We start from the raw sequence: 22,668 nt of genomic DNA on the forward strand, positions 1-22,668 counted from the left end.
GATTTCTGCAGTAAAAGCAGACAGCTCCATTTCCACTGCACTGGCCAGGCTTGGTATTGCAGTTCAAGTTCGCATTGAAGTGAATGGGAACTTGGCCTGCAATACCAAGCCTGGCCACAAAATTAAGAACAGAGCTGTCTGCTTCCTGCAGAAATCAGTTCATTGTATGAATACACTGACCCAGCAAAGAGCTGATCGGCTGGGGAGTCGGGTGGCAATTCCCTACCAATGTAATATTGAAGCCATCAGTAGATTACAGGTGGACAACCTCTGAGGGGTACTATTTGGGGAGCAGTGTGTTTATATGATCTATACATAGGCTACAGTCCCCGTACCCTGTCCGTATAGGAACCTCATGGATGAGGCACGCTCCCTCCAGCAGCGGCACTCTCAGAACCTTCTTTCAGGTACCGGATTCCAGCACAGTTTATATTGGGAAGCGCTCGGCGTCCGCTGTTAGCTCAGCCTTATTTACTAAGGATGAAGAACTTCTTTCATTACTTAGGCCGATGCCCTTGGCTGGTCCTGCCCGTCTCATCACAGCAACATATGGGCATCCACTTACCTGGCAGACATCATGCAAAAGCATTCAGCTGCAATAGGACGCAACGTACCTACCCAGCGACATTATGTGGTGCGGTGGGATTGGACCCCCCTACTGATCAGCAGAAGGAGGGGGCTGAGACCAATCAGTCAGAATCGTACACTTCAGTAAGAAAGTTGGCCGCAGATAGATGTTAGCGGACAGCCATCCTCAGCTTGGAGAAGCAGCCTATTTATATGGAGGGAGAGCAGCGTTTATCTAAAACACTGGCGCCGCTTATCTCCAAGAAACCAGACAAGGCTGGCATTAGCCCGAGGCTACCTATACACGACTGAGTGCGGCATGAAACGTAGCCCGATATCGCGCTCGCCAACGTACGATTTACCCATGGATGCAAGCCGTTCTTCAGTGAAGTAGCGATCCGCTGGGCGATGCGTTTTCCTGTTCCATTGAAAACAATGGGCAAACGCAAAATCTCGCTCACGTATAGGACTCCATTCACAAATCTCACATGATATCCGAATAGGAGTCTTATCCAAAAACCACCACAAGCGTAGAAGACGGCAAATGGTAAACCTCCTCCTAGTTATCGGACCGGCTGTATAACCAGATTATTGCATTATTCCAGTTATCGGATCGGCACAGGTTATCAGTAAATACCAGCAAACGCAGATAAGGGGATGCCATCGGTGATATTTGCTCACGTTGATGCAGTGTACTAGTTACATTAGTCTAGGGTATTTGGGTTCTAGCTAACCATGTCTTCTAACTTCCGGCAGCCCAGGTTATCAGTGTACTAGTTATATACTTGCAGATAACCGGGTCACCTATAACTAGTACACTGTGATGACCCAGGATAATATATGTGCCCCGGTTATCTGCAAGTATATATTAACCCGGGTCATCACAGTGTACTAGTTCTATGTGACCCGGTCATCTGTAAGTATATATTAACCCGGGTCATCACAGTGTACTAGTTCTATGTGACCTGGTCATCTGTAAGTATATATTATCCCAGGTTATCACAGTATACTAGGTATATGTGACTCTGTTATCTGCAAGTATATATGATCCCAAGTTATCATAGTGTACTAGTTATTTGTGACCCGGTTATTTGTAAGCTTATATTAGCCTGGGTTATCACTGTGTACTAGTTATATCTGACCAGGTTATCCATCTCTATTAGATGCTCAGGTTATCACAGTGTACTAGTTATGACCTTGGTACAGGTTGTTAGCAGTAATACCACATTGTACTATTTATATTAACACAGGTGGTCACAGTATAGTCAAATCTGACCGGGTTATCCATAAGTATATATTAGCCTGAGGGCTCACAGTGCACTAGTTATATCTGACCAGGTTATCCATATCTACTAGATGCTCAGGTTATCACAGTGTACTAGTTATATCTGACCAGGTTATCCATATCTACTAGATGCTCAGGTTATCACAGTGTACTAGTTATATCTGACCAGGTTATCCATATCTACTAAGTTCCAGCAGCCCAGGTTATCACAGTGTACTAGTCATGACCTGGGTACGGGTTGTCAGCAGTAATAACACATTGTACTAGTTATATCTGACCAGGTTATCCATATCTACTAAATTCTGGCAGTCTAGGTTATCACAGTGTACTAGTTATACCTGACTAGGCGGGTTATCCATATTTCCTAAATTCCAGCAGCCCAGGTTATCATAGTGCACTAGTTATGACCTCGGTACGGGAGGTCAGCAGTAATATCACACTGTACTAGTTATATACCTGACCGGGTTTTCCGTAAGTATACATTAACTAGTGATATCTGACCAGGTTATCACAGTGTACTAGTTATGACCTCGGTACGGGATGTCAGCAGTAATATCACACTGTACTGGTCATATCTGACCAGGTTATCCTTAAGTATACATTACATATATCAGTGTACTAGTCATATCTGACAGGGTTATCCCTAAGTATACATTACATATATCACAGTGTAGTCTAGTCATGGCCTCGGTACGGGTTGTCAGCAGGAATATCACACTCTACTAGTTATCTGACTGGGCTGTCAGTCACTACTAGTTACATTAGTCGGGTTATCACATTATACTTGTACAGGTTATCAGACGGTCCTGGTTACTGTATCACCGACAGTGGATGTTGGGACGTTTCAGGGTGGAATTTACTTTTCCGAGGCTGCACCATTTGCGCGCCGCCATACCTCAACAAGTTCAGATAATGCAGTTTTTATACTAAACCTCACATCACAATATGACCACGAGCCGCGCCAAATGACAAACTCAGCTCTGCTGTATCTGCATACGCAAGTTAGCAGCAGGGTGATCTCTATGCGACGGCGCTTGGGGCAGCGCTGGTAGTTATATACCTAAACATGTACGGCGTGCCCACAGTGTGCCAGCACCCAGTTAACCCATGGCTTACCATGCTTCCCATAGTAGTTCTCCTGATCCCCCATGCTGCTGCGTCTCTCCTGCTCCGGCGGCCCACTCCCCTCTTACCTCCCCGCCTGCTATTTTCTCCGTCTCTGGCCCCCACCCATGTCAGCTGGTCCCAGGCACCCAATTACACCTCTCAGTCCCGTCCAAACTGGTTTAACTAGTGTCAGGTTCATGGAGGCGGAGGGGGAGGGCTGAGGGGCAGGCTGCGGAGCCCCCTGTGGGGAAGGGGGGCAGTAGTGTGCAGCTGTTGTGTGGGCACTGCCACCATCCCCTCCAGTACTAGTATTAGCAGTTTTTACGTGCCACCTCCAACCCACTGACCCTATTTGTGAACATTGGTGTATACTGCGCCAAATCATTTTAGAATCTGACAGTCTTACATTGCGCCAAATTTACAAAAGTGGCGCACAGACTTGGCCCAATTTACGCTGCACCAAAAATGCACCAATTTTCACATCGCAGTGCTGCCTGCGCAAAGTGCGCCAATTTGTAGTCTGAAATATGGTTTTCACCGCAGATTAAATTCAGCTTTATGTACTAGTATAAAAAAGTGACGCCAAAGTCTAATTACTAATTATAACTAGAGAAGAGCGAATATACTCGTTTCGAGTAATTACTCGATCAAGCACCGCGATTTTCGAGTACTTCAGTACTCGGGTGAAAAGATTCGGGGGTCGCCGGGGGGCAGGGGGAGGCGTGGTGGAGCGGGGGGTAGCAGCGGGGAACAGGGGGGAGCCCTCTCTCTCTCCCTCTCCCCCCCACTCCCCGCTGCAACCCCCCACTCACCCACGGCGCCCCCCGAATCTTTTCGCCTGAGTACGGAAGTACTCGAAAATCGCGGAGCTCGGGCGAAAAAGAGGCGTGGCCGAGTAGGTTCGCTCATCTCTAATTATAACACATAAAATGGGCCAAAACACACAAGCGTGAATCTAGCGCAAGTTTTGGGTGTTGCGAGACGCACAAAACTCCTGCAAATATGAACTCCAATGGAGTAAGCCGCAGCATGTCCTATCTTTCCGTGTCCCTCGGAACGCATCGCCCTCTGTGATGGCTAGTGTGATGGATGAGCCCCACAACTCCACAAGACGTTCTTAATTCACAGCAAATCTGGAAGTAAAATCCCGCAAAGTGTCGCGATTGAAATTGCGTGGCTTTGCTGAACGCCTGTGTGCGGGAGGCCTCAAGCTGCCCATACACCCTGGGGCTCATTCACACGGATGTATGCAGTTTTCGGTCTGTGACACCGCGTATTTCCTGCACGTCTGGCCTTGTGGGGTTTTTTGCACTCGTATTAACAGTGTTTTTTCACGCACGCCAAAAAAAAAAAACTGAAGCGGATCCGTTGATTCGTTGTGACTGAATTCACGCAATCCCAATGCGGACTGAAATAGGAGGTGCTGCGAAAAACGTGGGGCTGAATACTCCGATGCAAGTCAATGGCGATTCAGCGCTCCGTGTTATGTGTGTGGTGCAGAGCATGTATACACCTGTGTGAGGGAGCGTGTATATACCCATGCGAGGGAGTGTGTATACACCTGTGTGAGGGAGCGTGTATACACCTCTGTGAGGGAGCGTGTATACACCCATGTGTAGGAGCGTGTATACACTCGTGTGAGGGAGCATGTATACACCTCTGTGAGGGAGCGTGTATACACTCGTGTGAGGGAGCATGTATACACCTCTGTGAGGGAGCGTGTATACACCCGTGTGAAGCAGCGTGTATACACCTGTGTGAGGGAGCATGTATACACCCGTGTGAGGGAGCGTGTATACACCCGTGTGAGGGAGCGTGTATACACCCGTGTGAGGGAGCGTGTATACACCCGTGTGAGGGAGCATGTATACACCCGTGTGAGGGAGCGTGTATACACCCGTGTGAAAGAGCGTGTATATACCCGTGTGAGGGAGCGTGTATATACCCGTGTGAAGGAGCGTGTATACACCCGTGTGGGGGAGCGTGTATACACCCGTGTAAGGGAGCGTGTATACACCCGTGTGAAAGAGCGTGTATATACCCGTGTGAGGGAGCGTGTATACACCCGTGTAAGGGAGCGTGTATACACCCGTGTAAGGGAGCGTGTATACACCCGTGTGAGGGAGCGTGTATACACCCGTGTAAGGGAGCGTGTATACATCCGTGTGAAGGAGCGTGTATACACCCATGTGAAGTAGCGTGTATACACCCGTGTGAGGGAGCGTGTATACACCCGTGTGAGGGAGCGTGTATACACCCGTGTAAGGGAGCGTGTATACATCCGTGTGAAGGAGCGTGTATACACCCGTGTGAAGTAGCGTGTATACACCCGTGTGAGGGAGCGTGTATACACCCGTGTGAGGGAGCGTGTATACACCCGTGTGAAGGAGCGTGTATACACCCGTGTGAAGGAGCGTTTATACACCCGTGTGAAGGAGCGTGTATACACCCATGTGAAGGAGCGTGTATACACCCGTGTGAAGGAGCGTTTATACACCTGTGTGAGGGAGCCTGTATACACCCGTGTGAGGGAGCATTTATACACCTGTGTAAAGGAGCGTATATACATTCGTGTAAGGGAGCGTGTATACATCCGTGTGAAGCAGCGTGTATACACCTCTGTGAAGGAGCACGGCTTTGCACGGGTCAACCATCATCCAAATAGTCACTCAACAGAGCGAATGTAAGCAAAAGTTGTTCCGTGTAAACACAGCCACCAACCGGGTCATGAGTCAGAATTCGCTCACCGGCTACTTCATTGCAGCTCACCTAAAAGTAGTCGCTGGTTGATTAACCATCGCCGGTTATAGGCAGATAATCATTTATCTTTCAACGACTGGCCAATAACTTTGTAGGGAGGCGTGCGCTTGTCTGACCTGCGCCTTTCCCTCAAGGTCAGGCTCACATAGGCGGATTTAAATTGCGGATTCCACAATCGCCGTCCATGCTGGAGATCCGCGGTAAAAAGTGGGCATTTTCGCTTTTTCTTTCACACTCGCGGATATGACTTGCATATTCTGCGAGCGCAAGAAAAATCACAGCGTGTTCCATTATAGTGCGCATTCCGTGCGGACGGCCCCAGTAAAGTCAATGGATGCGAGTTTATCATCGCCCATTCGCAATTAACATTGCGCATCAGGGCGGAAACGCTCGCAACGTCATAGGAAAATAGATAGAAAAGCCAGAATGCCGGCTGGAGGGGAGATCTTTCATCCACGCAAACGATATGCTGTGTACAGCCGTGTGGAAAAACACTCGCAACCACGCGATTTCGCAAAGACCTATCGTAAGAAAAAGAAGCGATGACTATCAAAAATCGTGTAAACATAGACGCGATTTTGCCGCGACTTTCAGTGGGCGAGGGAGCCCTTAGGGTGCTTTCACGCGTGCGAGAAAATCGTGCGTTTTTTGAGCAATGTGAGAGAGAGTGAAAACGCAGAATTATGAAACCAATGATTTTCAGTGGTGTCATTCCCATTTGCGATGTGGAGTGAAAAACATTTTTTTCTCTCTTTCTGTGTTTTGTGATTTTTATCTCCCATGTTTCCCTATGGAGCCTCCTCTTTATCGCATCACAACGCACGAACTTGCGATGTATTTTTAACATTGAAAACTCCTATGGTCTAACGCGAGAAAAAAACGTGCAAGAAAATCGTGCGAAAAAAATCGCAAGCGGCAGCGGTGTTCTTGCAACAAAAAGCATCTCTGACGCTCAGACCGTCTCATGAGCAAAACTGCGATTTTGCAGCGATTTTCTCGCGGCGATATCGCGATCGCCAGTGTGAATGAGCCCTTATAGAAAGATACTGTCATATACACACATGAAGGTGAAGGTTTGCAGCACTGGAGATATATGAGATAAGCCAGTGGCTGATAACAGGGAACAACAGACTGCAGTTAACTGACCAGTAAGTAGACTCCTGCCTGAATGCGTACTGTCCCTTTAATGTTCAGCTGCACGCTGCTGCGCCGCGACCCTCCCCGTCTGTATTTGCACGCCTAGCCCTCCCCGTCTGGGACACTTCCGCACCCCCAGGCGATGCTTTTCACGAGGGCTGCTCCTTCCATTATAGTTAGACCGTGTTCAGACGGCGATTTCCTCACATACGTTCGTCCGATTGCGATATGAACAGAACTCGCACGGGAAAAGAACCCATTATTTTCCATGGGTTTATACAAATGGGCGACTTTACTCTCAGAGCGACGGAGAAAAATCGTATCATATCCTATTTTTGGGCAATTCGGAAAGTTTTAAGCCTTTTTCAATTCCAAAATACGCAGGTGGCATCCAGATGTTTCACTTTCACTGGCAACATGCAAAAAAAAGATGTAACGAATCCGCCCGTTGCGCTCCCATGGGGTATTCAATGAGTTCATGTTTTATCCGTAAAAATACGGACAGAAGATACGTCCGTGTGTCTGCGCCCGGCTTCATGGGACCTCACGTGTATTGGCCCGTGTACATCCTACAGATGGTGGTAGGTGGGAGGCTGCTGCCAAGACGCTGAGCTACATCTTCATCCTATCCCACATATTTGTGTAGGAGTCACATATTTGTGGTAATCATTCTTATTTGTCTCCATGCACAGGCTTCCTGTTGAGCAGAGCTGCAGTGTAAAGCATGGCGGGCAACAGAGACAGCCTGACCCTCTGATGATACTGGAGGATTGCAGACAACTGCAAACTCCAACAGCCAATGTAAGCTAAACTGGAGTGACTGATCATAGCAAAGGTTTCCCTTTGGAGGACCCAGCATTTTTCCGCATTACACGGACAGCACATTGATTTTAATGGACACCGTGTAATGCTGCTTTTTTCCTGTGGAGGCGCTGCAGGGAAGATGAACATTTGCTACCAGAATCCCCCACGTGTTATTGCTAGTCATAGGTGATCCCAACATCAGGGCACCTTAAGATCAGCTTGTCATCTGTTTTTTTTCATCAGTGCGCAATTACATATGCCATCCATATGAAGTCTGCGTCCACTATTTTAATTCGCGTCCCTACATAAAGTTACGGTGCCGGTAGGTGATGTGACAGGGAGCAGGGTGGTGCGTTTTTTATACTCACCCGCTTACACGATCCAGCGGTGTCCGCCTGTTAAGTCCCGCAAGAAAATCGGACTCTTTTCAGAGTCCCTTTCACATACTCACCTGTTGACTTGTAACATAACTTAGTTTAAGGGGCTGTGGGGATGGGACGGGGTCTCTTTAAGAAAAACGGGCAGCACACGTATGGCATCTGCGTGCCCTCTGGTTTTATTGTAATGCCGTTGACTTGAATGGGCAATTCTCATTTTTGCCACATTGATTAATTTACTTGGGCAACGTTCCATCAAAAAAAAAAAAGACTGGTGTGCAGGAGGCGTACGTAGTGAGGATCTGGAAGAGGAGTAGTGTTGCTGCATGTATTAGAGCTGTGCGTGGGGGGTTCGTGTGGCTGCCAGTACATGCCGGCGGATTAGTAGGTAATAGGTTACTGGAAATACCGAAATACCGCACAGCTGAAGACACATTAATATGCAGCTAATTACAATCAGCAGCGGTTGTTTATTTAACAGTGACATCTGAAGCCACAGCTCGAAGAATACTGTGAAAGGCTGCACCTGCCTACAACTTTCACACCCAAGAGCAGTCAAGTGGCCAGTGGTGCAACACGGAAAGTGGAAAACCAGTCAAAATAATCTGATACAGGGCGGAGCACAGAAAGGTTATGGCTTTTAAAAGTGAAGATGAAAATCCCCCCAAAAATCGTTGTGTCCTTAGGACCAAAGTAGGCCGTGTCATTAAGGGGTTAAAGGGAGTCTGTCAGCTCGAACACGCTGTCCAATTATCAGACATCATGTTTTCTGTGGCCGACCCCGCATATCATAGATACATATGTGGCGATAACGTTGGTGAAGGCAATGATCTTTGACCACCATCTTTGCCATCCTTCACATCACGTCTTTTTTAGGTCGACTTCACACAGGTGAGAAAAATTGTACGAAATTTGAGCATTGCGAGACGCACAAATATGAACCCATTTTTGATTGGGGTCATACACACGAGAGATGTTTTCCTGCATCGCATCATGGTGCGAAACGAATCGCGGCACGTCCTAACTGCGGAATTCGTTCTATGGAATTTCATGTGCTTTTTTACGCAAATTTTAATTGCGGAATCACATCTGTATGTTAGAAATCCGACAATTCCGCAAGACGTTCCTAATTCAGAAAACATTTCTGCTGCCGAAGTAAATCTTGGGGTTTTGAAATAAAGACATACGGATTTTTACAGGTGCGGAATTCAAGCCCCATGGGGATAACTGTGGCGCAGAAACGTCCGCGCGGACTGATCCATCCAGTGTAAAAGGTCCCTTACTGAGGCCTGGAAAAATAACTTATCGAAAGTGTGAGAGCTAAGGACTCTTGGTAAGGAAGTCCCACTAATGAGGTCACCGACCGCCAAAGTATGACTGAGGAAATGACCGCGGATTCCTGAGAAAGGGACGAAACACAGAATTTATACACTGGGATAGACGAATTAAAGGGGTGGTACAGAATTAGAAAAAAACATGGCTGCTTTCTTCCAAGAACAGCGCCACAACTGGCCATAGCTTAGGTGCTGCACTGCAGGTCAACTCCATTCCTTCCAAGAGAGATCCCTTCCCACCACAGGTAGGTTTACATTCTGACTGGGAAGGGGTTCCCGCGAACAGATCTACACCTACATCTTATAGATATCACCGGCTTAGGAGCTGAGCCTGCACCATCCACAGTGGGGCTTTCTGCTGCAACAGCAGGGATCAGCGAGAACACCGATCCCTGCTGTTCACCACTTACATGCCGCGATCAATGTTGGGCAGTGACGCGATTTCCTGCGATACTTCCCGGAATATCGCGGGATGGACAGCTTCCATTGACTGCAATGGATGCCGTCCACGCGATTTTTCGCGATGAATAGGACATGCTGCGATTCTTCCCTGAGAGATCGGAAAATGGCAGGTGATTTCCACTCATAGGCAGGGGAGTATCTGTTAACATAGCATGTCTATGGACGGATATTGCAGGGGGATTCGTGACGGGTGTCTGACCGTGAATCCTGCAGCGATTATCCGACCATGGTCATTCGGCCTAAAGGCTTTTCTCCTACCAACGACACTTATTCCCTATGCACAGGGCCACCACCAAGCTCGGTACATAAACACAGCGCCAGAACCAAGCTGATAAAATACATATATAGCACAAACTAACCTCAGTCTATAGATACAAGGTGCATTCAAGTTCTAAGGTCTCTGAATTTTCTTTCTCAGGAAAAGGAGCAGATAGAAACGTGGGACACATTTTAGAAGACGTTGACATTTTGGGGGGAATGCGACAGTTCTAAGAATGCCAAATGTTGTGTGAGAACAAACCAAGGAAGCCTTGGACAGATACCAGCTGGTCCGACTACACGGGTACAACAAGTGGTTATGGAGGACGGACAATTGACTATGGAAGAGATTGCCTGAAAAGTCGGTATTCCTGGAGGATCTGCGCACACCATGCCGCCTGAAGACCTGAAGATACGGAAAGTTTCCTCCAGGTGGGTGCCACCAATCCATCAACACAACGATCCTGATTACCGGGCTCCCCTTAATGAGGGATTTCTTCATGACAACTTTGAAAGTGGTTCCTCACGTTCCCAACTCACCTGAGCTTGCACGCTTGCACCTAGTTTTTTTTGGCTTTTAGCAACAATAAAGGGCGCTCTCCATGGTTGCACGCTTTCCAGTCGTGCCGCTCTTGCATCAACGATTTTCCAGTGGGCAAAACAGATCCCAAAAAAGCATTTGCAGCAGCCATGCCATCATGGCTTAGACATTGTGAAAAACATGTACGTCAAGAAGGGAGGTTATGTGGAGAAGTGACGATACTTTCAGCTTTCTGGGGTAAGCAGTGTGTTAGAAGAAAATTAGCAGACCTTAGAAATTGAATGCACCTCGTACAATACCAGAACCAAGCTCATAACATAAATACAGTAGCAGAACCAAGCTCATAACATAAATACAGTAGAGAACCAAGCTCATAACATAAATACAGTAGCAGAACCAAGCTCATAACAAATACAGTAGAGAACCAAGCTCATAACATAAATACAGTACTAGAACCAAGCTCATAACATAAATACAGTAGAGAACCAAGCTCATAACATAAATACAGTACTAGAACCAAGCTAATAACATAAATACAGTAGCAGAACCAAGCTCATAACATAAATACAGTAGAGAACCAAGCTCATAACATAAATACAGTACTAGAACCAAGCTAATAACATAAATATAGTAGCAGAACCAAGCTCATAACATAAATACAGTAGAGAACCAAGCTCATAACATAAATACAGTACTAGAACCAAGCTAATAACACAAATACAGTAGCAGAACCAAGCTCATAACATAAATACAGTAGAGAATCAAGCTCATAACATAAATACAGTACTAGAACCAAGCTAATAACATAAATACAGTAGCAGAACCAAGCTCATAACATAAATACAGTAGAGAACCAAGCTCATAACATAAATACAGTACTAGAACCAAGCTAAGAACACAAATACAGTAGCAGAACCAAGCTAATAACATAAATACAGTAGAGAACCAAGCTCATAACATAAATACAGTACTAGAACCAAGCTCATAACAAATACAGTAGCAGATCCAAGCTCATAACATAAATACAGTACTAGAACCAAGCTAATAACATAAATACAGTAGCAGAACCAAGCTCATAACATAAATACAGTAGAGAACCAAGCTCATAACATAAATACAGTACTAGAACCAAGCTAATAACATAAATACAGTAGCAGAACCAAGCTCATAACATAAATACAGTAGAGAACCAAGCTCATAACATAAATACAGTACTAGAACCAAGCTAATAACAAATACAGTAGCAGAACCAAGCTCATAACATAAATACAGTAGAGAATCAAGCTCATAACATAAATACAGTACTAGAACCAAGCTAATAACACAAATACAGTAGCAGAACCAAGCTAATAACATAAATACAGTAGAGAACCAAGCTCATAACATAAATACAGTACTAGAACCAAGCTCATAACAAATACAGTAGCAGATCCAAGCTCATAATATAAATACAGCCCCAGAATCAAGCTCATAACATAAATACAGTAGCAGAACCAAGGGATTGCGTTGTGAGGGCGCTGATGGACTGACAGAGAGGAGACAGAGTTGGGAGGAGGAGGATTCATGTAGGTCTACAAGACGTTGCTGCATAGAGGAAGAAGATCATCTGGCCAGGATGACTAATGAAGGCAATCACCCCCAGCATACATCCTTCTGTTGCCACCCTACAAGCTGGTGGCTACTGCCCTGTGCGACGTCACGTATCGATATAATTCATTTATGATGCTGTTGACGTCTATGGGCAGCTTTGGGGTCACTGCACTGTGGACACTCACTTACTGATCATTAAGTTGACAAGTGTGTGACCACTGCGTATGAGGAGAGACAGGGGTGTAGGCACAGGGGCGTAGAGGTGGCAGTTGCACCTGGTCCTTCAGCCTAAGGGGGTTCAAAGATCCCTTTGCCTTGTAAGAAAACGTGGTAAGTGGGGGGCCGGTTACAGATTTTGCACTAGGGCCCAGGGATTTCCAGTTCAGCCTCTGGTAGCTGAGATCCGTGGGCAGGTAGATGATCTGAAACTGTCGTAGATCACCAAAGATTCCGCTCAAACAGGAAATGTTTTGTTTCTTCACTCTAGAACGTAATCTTCAGACATCCGTTTCCTCCAGAATTAATGCGATCAGTCTCAGAATTTATACGGGTCGCCGTATTAAAAGGAAACAGGAAAGTAAATCCACCCACCGTTCTCTCATATACATAAATCCTCAAGGCTCATGTTAACCCTTTGACGGGTCGGATGCCCAGTAGGCAGCCAAGTTTGGATCGTGCCGCCACCGCGGATTGTTTACAGGCAATGGAGCGTAATGTTCTCGTGTCCTTCACAAACGGCAATATCAAATTCCAAAGGCGTTCATGAAAATGTTGTGTTATGTCCATTGTCCTCTTCGCGGTAAACAAAATGAAGATGTGCAAAAGCTGCATCATTCAACTTGAGTTGCCCAGCTGGGCACTGTACTGCCCTAGTGGATGTGCAGCGGTAGTCTCCATGCTGGCCATAGACATCACTATACACATACACTCTGTATGTTTATTACAAGAGAGGGAGATACCTCCACCACAGACACTTCCCGGATGAATACTGGACATGTCCCCATGGAAGAGCTAGTGGCAACAGGAAGTCAGTACAGTAACACACTAGTGAGATCTGGATTGGTGGAATGGGAATACAAGAGTAAGTAACCGCTAAACCAAATTTTGAGGAGGGACATTAGGGAGGATGAAAAACGGGAGGAATAAACCAGTGCGAAATTTTTGGTGACCTGCCCAACGCAGACTCATTGGTTGCCAGATTAACTTAACACACATAGATAGGTCTAAGTGGACTTCGAGTGAACAGTCACTGCTGCGGTCTGTCATTGGTTCGAGTGAACAGTCACTGCTGCGGTCTGTCGTTGGTTCGAGTGCATAGTCACTGCTGCGGTCTGTCGTTGGTTCGAGTGAACAGTCACTGCTGCGGTCTGTCGTTGGTTCGAGTGAACAGTCACTGCTGCGGTCTGTCCTTGGTTCGAGTGAACAGTCACTGCTGCGGTCTGTCGTTGGTTCGAGTGAACAGTCACTGCTGCGGTCTGTCCTTGGTTCGAGTGAACAGTCACTGCTGCGGTCTGTCGTTGGTTCGAGTGCATAGTCACTGCTGCGGTCTGTCGTTGGTTCGAGTGAACAGTCACTGCTGCGGTCTGTCGTTGGTTCGAGTGAACAGTCACTGCTGCGGTCTGTCCTTGGTTTGAGTGAACAGTCACTGCTGCGGTCTGTCGTTGGTTCGAGTGAACAGTCACTGCTGCGGTCTGTCCTTGGTTCGAGTGAACAGTCACTGCTGCGGTCTGTCGTTGGTTCGAGTGAACAGTCACTGCTGCGGTCTGTCGTTGGTTCAAGTGAACAGTCACTGCTGCGGTCTGTTGTTGGTTCGAGTGAACAGTCGCTGCTGCGGCCTGTCCTTGGTTCGAGTGAACAGTCACTGCTGCGGTCTGTCGTTGGTTCAAGTGAACAGTCACTGCTGCGGTCTGTCGTTGGTTTGAGTGAACAGTCACTGCTGCGGTCTGTCTTTGGTTCGTGTGAACAGTCACTGCTGCGGCCTGTCGTTGGTTCGAGTGAACAGTCACTGCTGCGGTCTGTCGTTGGTTCGAGTGAACAGTCACTGCTGCGGTCTGTCCTTGGTTCGAGTGAACAGTCACTGCTGCGGTTTGTCGTTGGTTCGAGTGAACAGTCACTGCTGCGGTCTGCCGTTGGTTCGAGTGAACAGTCACTGCTGCGGTCTGTCCTTGGTTCGAGTGAACAGTCACTGCTGCGGTCTGTCGTTGGTTCGAGTGAACAGTCACTGCTGCGGTCTGTTGTTGGTTCGAGTGAACAGTCACTGCTGCGGTCTGTCCTTGGTTCGAGTGAACAGTCACTGCTGCGGTCTGTCGTTGGTTCGAGTGAACAGTCACTGCTGCGGTCTGTCGTTGGTTCGAGTGAACAGTCACCGCTGCGGTCTGTCGTTGGTTCGAGTGAACAGTCACTGCTGCGGTCTGTCGTTGGTTCCAGTGAACAGTCACTGCTGCGGTCTGTCGTTGGTTCGAGTGAACAGTCACTGCTGCGGTCTGTCGTTGGTTCGAGTGAACAGTCACTGCTGCGGTCTGTCGTTGGTTCGAGTGAACAGTCACTGCTGCGGTCTGTCTTTGGTTCCATTGAACAGTCACTGCTGCGGTCTGTCGTTGGTTCGAGTGAACAGTCACTGCTGCGGTCTGTCGTTGGTTCGAGTGAACAGTCACTGCTGCGGTCTGTTGTTGGTTCGAGTGAACAGTCACTGCTGCGGTCTGTCCTTGGTTCGAGTGAACAGTCACTGCTGCGGTCTGCCGTTGGTTCGAGTGAACAGTCACTGCTGCGGTCTGTCGTTGGTTCGAGTGAACAGTCACTGCTGCGGTCTGTCGTTGGTTCGAGTGAACAGTCGCTGCTGCGGTCTGTCGTTGGTTCGAGTGAACAGTCACTGCTGCGGTCTGTCGTTGGTTCGAGTGAACAGTCACTGCTGTGGTCTGTCATTGGTTCGAGTGAACAGTCACTGCTGCGGTCTGTCGTTGGTTCGAGTGAACAGTCACTGCTGCGGTCTGTCGTTGGTTCGAGTGAACAGTCACTGCTGTGGTCTGTCATTGGTTCGAGTGAACAGTCACTGCTGCGGTCTGTCGTTGGTTCGAGTGAACAGTCACTGCTGCGGTCTGTCGTTGGTTCCATTGAACAGTCGAACCAATTCACTCGAACCAACGACAGTCACTGCTGCGGTCTGTCGTTGGTTCGAGTGAACAGTCGCTGCTGCGGTCTGTCGTTGGTTCGAGTGAACAGTCACTGCTGCGGTCTGTCGTTGGTTCGAGTGAACAGTCACTGCTGTGGTCTGTCGTTGGTTCGAGTGAACAGTCACTGCTGCGGTCTGTCGTTGGTTCGAGTGAACAGTCACTGCTGCGGTCTGTCGTTGGTTCCATTGAACAGTCGCCGCAGCAATTGTATCTTCACAGACCAAAACCGGCCAGAGACCGTAGCGGCGAGTGTTCTTTCGAAGACCAGCAAGGACTGTTCAGTCAAGGATCATTCGCACCTATTTATGTGTTTTCAGGAGTCAATAAGTGTTAAGTGGGAGGGGAAAATGTTTAAAAAGAAGAGGGAACTAATCAGCATTTGGTGGAAGGCGCACGCCGAACAAGTGTACACCCCCCTGCAAAGTTGTTGATAGTTGTCCCATGTACAGCCACCCTGGTAGACGCAATGAGCATCGGTAATGGAGTTCAGATAGAACCGAGATTCGTTACCCCGGAGTAAGAAGAAGGTATGTACTAAAACAAGCTCAGGGTCCAGTAACAGAAGCCGGAAGCCTAGAAAACAAGTCAAGCCATAGGCCAGCGAGAGCCCCTCTCAGATGGTGCGCCTTCAGTTCATATTGACCGTGCACACAACGGTCATCCCGAGACGACCCTCTTCAAGTCACCAGATCTGGTTTTGGAATGTTTGTTGGTTTCACCTGGGATTGCACCATGGCGGCACTATATATTTGCAGATAGGTGACACATACTCTCTTCACCTACAGGTCCGGCTCATGTAGTCCCACAGACCCGTCCTGAAGCTACAGAGAACTGCATTTGGTTGACCTAAGCAGAACGCAAGGGTCTTCATAAAGAATCCAACCCGGCTTGTAGACTGTAAAATAAGATGACTCCACCCTATAGAGCAATAACAAGAGTGTCCACTATGTGGCAGCATAATCTATCTGGCATGCTGTTCTCATAACAGAGATGACATCATTCATGTATAAGCCGGACCTTGCAGTCTATACACAACAATGCAGAGGTTTAACCCACGCGCTGCCGGCGCTGCAGACAGGCATGCTGGTAGACAAACAAGGTGGGAGGGTAGGAGAAGTAGTGAGGACTGCCTGGCCCTTCATAACCATTATTCCTCATTTTATAAGAAGGGTGTCTACACTTTGCCAATACATCATATAGGCACAGGCACCGCGGGTATATGGGTGCCCTTGCGGTGCATAGAAGCATATTTCGAGACGTCTACTGATTTTATGGTGAAAGTGATATATTGTATGCTCTATAGGGTGAGACAGATGACAGTTCCTATAAATGTCTTCGGCTTCTATATTTCATATGGCGTGAGACCTACACAGTTGGGTCATGTATATCACAGTGGGAAGCTGATGGAGTTATTTATAGTGATGACATCATGCAGAAGAAGACCATGAGATAAGAGCACATGGCTCTCATGTATAGGAACATCCTACTGTGTGTCATCACCGCAAGTTCTCTTTTCTCGTGGTCTGTCTGCACATAGGAGTATTGCCGGTTCCTGTAGGAATAGACAGCCAACGCCTGCAGATATTCTCTTTGAGGACATCATTGACCTCGTGGGGAGAAGACAACGGGCACATAACAATCCCACATGTCCCGGGCAGAGAACTAGCACATAAGCTGTGTAGAAGGATGGTCCAAGAATAGGTGGCACAGGTGTGGGCATGAACCTCTGCCAATAGGGGTGCATATTTTGATTTTGCCATGGAGGCTTCTATGCCTGGGACTTGGGAGAAAAAGGAACGAAGATCTAGAGAAGATTGTCTAGGCACTTATCTTAAGAAGCTGGACCATGAAAAGTCAGTGCAGGAAAAGTATTGGCGCCATTGGCAAGTGATGGTGAGGAAACCGGACAAAAGATGTATGTGCAGGTCACAAGTAGTTAGATCTCCCACTTGTAGGACTAATGACCAGACTGAGGCTTATATACTGGGCGAATGGGTGAGAAACCTCAAGTCATAGAGAGGAAGTGAAAAGAGGAAAAGGATGCGGAGGAGGGGGAGAATGAAGATACAACAGAAACACTACTCATACATGGTGACCATATCTTCATATAAGAGGAGATATAGGGGAGGTTATATGGAGTAATAGGAGGAGATATAGGGGAGGTTATATGGAGTAATAGGAGGAGATATAGAGGGAGGATATATGGAGTAATAGGGGGAGATATAGGGGAGGTTATATGGAGTAATAGGAGGAGATATAGGGGAGGTTATATGGAGTAATAGGAGGAGATATAGGGGAGGTTATATGGAGTAATAGGAGGAGATATAGGAGAGGTTATATGGAGTAATAGGAGGAGATATAGGGGAGGTTATATGGAGTAATAGGAGGAGATATAGGAGAGGTTATATGGAGTAATAGGAGGAGATATAGGTGAGGTTATATGGAGTAATAGGAGGAGATATAGGAAGGGTTATATGGAGTAATAGGAGGAGATATAGGGGAGGTTATATGGAGTAATAGGAGGAGATATAGAGGGAGGATATATGGAGTAATAGGAGGAGATATAGGGGAGGTTATATGGAGTAATAGGAGGAGATATAGGGGAGGTTATATGGAGTAATAGGAGGAGATATAGGAAGGGTTATATGGAGTAATAGGAGGAGATATAGGGGAGGTTATATGGAGTAATAGGAGGAGATATAGGAAGGGTTATATGGAGTAATAGGAGGAGATATAGGGGAGGTTATATGGAGTAATAGGAGGAGATATAGAGGGAGGATATATGGAGTAATAGGAGGAGATATAGGGGAGGTTATATGGAGTAATAGGAGGACATATAGGGGAGGTTATATGGAGTAATAGGAGGAGAAATAGAGGGAGGATATATGGAGTAATAAGAGGACATATAGGGGAAGTTATATGGAGTAATAGGAGGAGATATAGGGGAGGTTATATGGAGTAATAGGAGGAGATATAGGAAGGGTTATATGGAGTAATAGGAGGAGATATAGGGGAGGTTATATGGAGCAATAGGAGGAGATATAGGGAGAGGATATATGGAGTAATAAGAGGACATATAGGGGAAGTTATATGGAGTAATAGGAGGACATATAGGGGAGGTTATATGGACTAATAGGAGGAGATATAGGGAGAGGTTATATGGAGTAATAGGAGGAGATATAGGGAGGTTATATGGAGTAATAGGAGGAGATATAGGAGAGGTTATATGGAGTAATAGGAGGAGATATAGGGGAGGTTATATGGAGTAATAGGAGGAGATATAGGAAGGGTTATATGGAGTAATAGGAGGACATATAGGGGAGGTTATATGGAGTAATAGGAGGAGATATAGGAAGGGTTATATGGAGTAATAGGAGGACATATAGGGGAGGTTATATGGAGTAATAGGAGGAGATATAGGAAGGGTTATATGGAGTAATAGGAGGAGATATAGGGGAGGTTATATGGAGTTATAGGAGGCGATATAGGGGAGGTTATATGGAGTAATAGGAGGAAATATAGGGAGGTTATATAAAGTAGTAAACGGGGATATAAGGGAGGTTATATGGGGTAATAGGAGGAGATATAGGGGAGGTTATATTGAGCAATAGGAGGAGATATAGGGGAGGTTATATGGAGTAATAGGAGGAAATATAGGGAGGTTATATAAAGTAGTAAGCGGGGATATAAGGGAGGTTATATAGAGTAATAGGAGGAGATATAGGGAGGTTATATAGAGTAATAGGAGGAGATATAGGGAGGTTATATAGAGTAATAGGAGGAGATATAGGGAGGTTATATAGAGTAATAGGAGGAGTTATATGGTGTATAACAGTTATCATTATCACTATACTCTAGTAAGACCATTAATCCCAGTTCCCGGCTGTTCAGTCGGAGGCACCAGTATAGAGTTCTTACCATATGCTTCATCAGGAGGGGTCTTCTCTGTATCATCCTCCATGTCTCAGCTGTATGTAGCGTCTCTCTATCCTGATGTGCTCCGTATACTCCCTGGTCTCTCCTATATCAGTGCTTGTAGCCTGTGTCCTGAGCCCCCCCTGCCTCCATACAGAAGCGGTACAGCCTCCTGCTCTGATGAATTCCTCAGCCCCTCTGCTCTTCCAGATGTCACTTCTGCAGCAGCCTGGCTCCGCCCCCAGTCTCACAATGACACCACACCCTGTGCACCCTCCACCAATGAGAATGAAGGGGGTGAGTCACCGCTGATATAATGCATCCCCCTACCCTCTTGGATGGGGTCTCACAGGGAGCAGCATGCACAATGTGAGACTTGTTAAAGCGGACAACAGGAAAGCACCCAAAAATTGATGAATTTATTTATAGTGTTATTAAAATATAACTTTTATTACAAATTTCCGTTTACAATAAGGTGTGACACTACCTATAACCCAGCACATACCGGGGACTAGACAGACACTAAAAAACACACAAAGAACAGAAAAAAGGGGACAGACAAGGAAACTAAAGGGATACAGTGTGTTTCAGACACTATGTCCAGAGATCATAGTTTTTTTTTTCTTTCCTCATTAGTTGCCCCTGGTTGGTGATTCTCATACGTTGGTATTCACCAATCTGAGACCTCCAGTGGCCTATGCTTTTAGGGGCCTTGTTCTGATGATTAGCATCCAATCCTCCAATCAGAGACAGTAACCACTTATATTGCCTCTATGTGAAGGACCATTGTCCCAATATCTGTATATATCTCATGTGAGGGCTGAATACCATCAAATGCCACTAACAGGCATTTGCTCTTAACCCTTTCCAATCCAATTTGTATCCTGGTTTTCCTAGGGGGCTCACTTTTTTTCTGCTGTTATACAATGGCGCTATCTGCTGGCTAAAGCCAATACTGCATGAGGTGACACGTTGGATAGGCTCTGACAGCAGAGAGGCTGGCAATATACAGTAAGAGAACCCCGACGAATGTCTTCCAACATCGGAGCTGTACAGCCTTAAATCATAATGTCTTCAGAGGTCAGACAGTGGATTGGAAAGGGTTAATAGGTAGTGATACAAACTATGTTCGGGAAGTCAATGCTGGCTTCTTACACCGGCGAGACAGCAGTGGTGCTGGAGTGTGGAAGGGTAAGGCTGGGTTCCCACTGAGCGTAATTGCTGCGGAATTTCCGTGCAGACTTTCTACATGGAAATTCCACCCACGGCGTCTATCCTGGGATAAAGCAGCAACGTGGACGAGATTAGAAAAAAAAACCAAGTCCACACGCTGCGGCCGATCCGTTGCGGCAAAGCTGCGTTTAAATTGACATGCCGTGCACAATTCAAAGACGCGGCATGTCAATTATTTCCCCATTTCCACGGCAGCCGCTCTCCTCTCTATGGGGAGAGATGGCCAGAGCAGAATGCAGGTGGCGAAGCCGCTCCAAAATCCACGCCGAAAGGCCGCAGGTTTTGAAGCTGCATTTCTCCCGCGGAAATCTCGTGGTTTTTCCGTGTGGTCATTCCATGAGATTTCCGCGGGATTTCGATCCCGTGTGACCCCAGCCTAAGAGCTCTGTTGTTTTACTATGGGAGACTAATGAGTTTTTGAATAGAACTATGTCCCCGGATAACCCCTTTAAAGTCAATGCATTAACTATGGAAGGAATCTTTTCAATGATCTTCATTTTAAAGTGTGGCTAAACTTTTTATAAACTTTTGACAGTCATAGTGATCTGTCAGAAGTTTTGATCAGTGGCGACCTGGGGAGCTAAGACACTCCCCATAACTAAAACATGCAGGCAAAAGAATTTATAGCCTGGGGTCACACAGGGCGGATTTGCTGCGGTTTTGCCGCGGACTGCCGTTGCATATCCGCACTGCGGCAAAACCGCTGCGTTTGCAGTGCAATGCAGCACAAATGAGATTTGCAAAAAAGCTGTTCTCACAGTGCGGATTTTTTTCCGCACAGCTGCAGTGCGGAAATGCAACTGCGGCGCGTTTTTTAAAGACACAGCATGTCCGTTCTTCTGTCTTTTCCGCAGCACTTTTTTGTCCATAGACCTCTATGGACGCAGCAAAATCCGCGGCAAAAAGTAAAAAACGCTGCGGAAAAATCCGCAGGAAAATCTGCAAGCCAAAATTAACCTTTGAAGCGGTTTTGCTGCAGAAGCAGTTCTTCTGCGGCAAAACCGCAACGGAAAAACCGCAGCAAATCCGCCCTGTGTGAACCCAGCCATAAGACTCCATAAGACTTTCCATGGGGCCCATACACCGCTTGGAGCAAAGCCGGATCCAGCTGAACGGGTACAGCACTCAGATGAGCGCTTCTGCCCATTCGTTTTAGCGAACGGTGGAGGTCTCAGCACTCCAACCCCCACTGATCAAAACTTCTGACGTGTCACTATGTATAACGTCAGAAGATTCTGAAAAGTTTAGTTACCCTTTAAGGACGGAGGCAGAAGGATGATGGTGGGGCGATGGCTCTGAAACACACTTTGTCCAAATTCCAGAAGGCTTTTGCTTGGTACCCACAGTGCTGTCAGGTGGGCACATTCACGCCAAAGCTAAAAATTCAATTGTGACTGTAGTTAACCCAAATATTCCAGAGTGTTAAGGCAGCAGTATGCAGTCCTGAACTCTCGCTCATGACCTGAAGGTTGTAGGTTCAATCCCTGCATGGTTCAGGTAGGCGGCTCAAGGGTCACTCAGCCTTCCATCTTTCCGAGGTTGGTAAAATGAGTACCCAGCTTGCTGGGGGGTAATAAATAAATTACCCGAAAGCAGTGCAGAATAGGTTGGCGCTATACAAGATTTATTTACTACTTGTCACATCTCTCATGTGGTCCAGGAAGTTGAGCTTTAGTCCACAGGCGATGCGGTATCCCGCGGCGAAGCTCCGCCGTGGGAGCTGCCGCCCGGGAGCAGGAGCCGCCGCCAAATCAACGCCGGTCAGCCCTATCCATGCCATAAGTTTAACAGGGATCATGGCTGACCATATTGGTTTTGGTCCTTTACGGTCCACAGTATGCACCACCGTCCGCTGCTAAGGTGCTACAGGTAGCTGACACCCAAGGCTTTTGACCATCCTCAAGCTTCATATTAACTGTAGAGCAGTTTTTTATAATACTGCTATTAGATATAAAGCTGGTATTTTGGTCACAGTATGTTGGTATTATTTGAACACTATATGGCGGTATTTACTTGTGTACTTGTACTTGTAGTATCATACAGGGGTCCCTTATTTACAAGGAGGCTTTGTGGGTGTATTGAATTCCAGTTACATATGAGGTAGGTTCTTATGTCATGTGATCACGTA

At 46.8% G+C, this 22,668-nt stretch overlaps 1 protein-coding gene across 2 annotated transcripts in view; it reads right to left on the bottom strand.

Moving 5' to 3' along the window:
• The window catches only part of SLC44A2 (solute carrier family 44 member 2 (CTL2 blood group)), a 64,004-nt gene extending 44,525 nt beyond the window's left edge, over positions 1 to 19,479 (bottom strand). Inside the window, exon 1 of one of the 2 annotated variants that reach the window (XM_066593588.1) lies at positions 19,311 to 19,479. In XM_066593588.1, the coding sequence (XP_066449685.1) occupies positions 19,311 to 19,353 (43 nt within the window). In that variant the 5' untranslated portion in view covers positions 19,354 to 19,479. Of the gene's footprint in view, positions 1 to 2,968; positions 3,110 to 19,310 lie in introns of those variants that run through there. The other variant, XM_066593589.1, reaches the window with a different exon arrangement.
• Between the last annotated feature and the right edge of the window lie 3,189 nt (positions 19,480 to 22,668).

This window comes from Eleutherodactylus coqui, chromosome 2 (genome assembly GCF_035609145.1).
Source record: "Eleutherodactylus coqui strain aEleCoq1 chromosome 2, aEleCoq1.hap1, whole genome shotgun sequence".
Taxonomy (NCBI): Eukaryota; Metazoa; Chordata; class Amphibia; order Anura; family Eleutherodactylidae; genus Eleutherodactylus; species Eleutherodactylus coqui.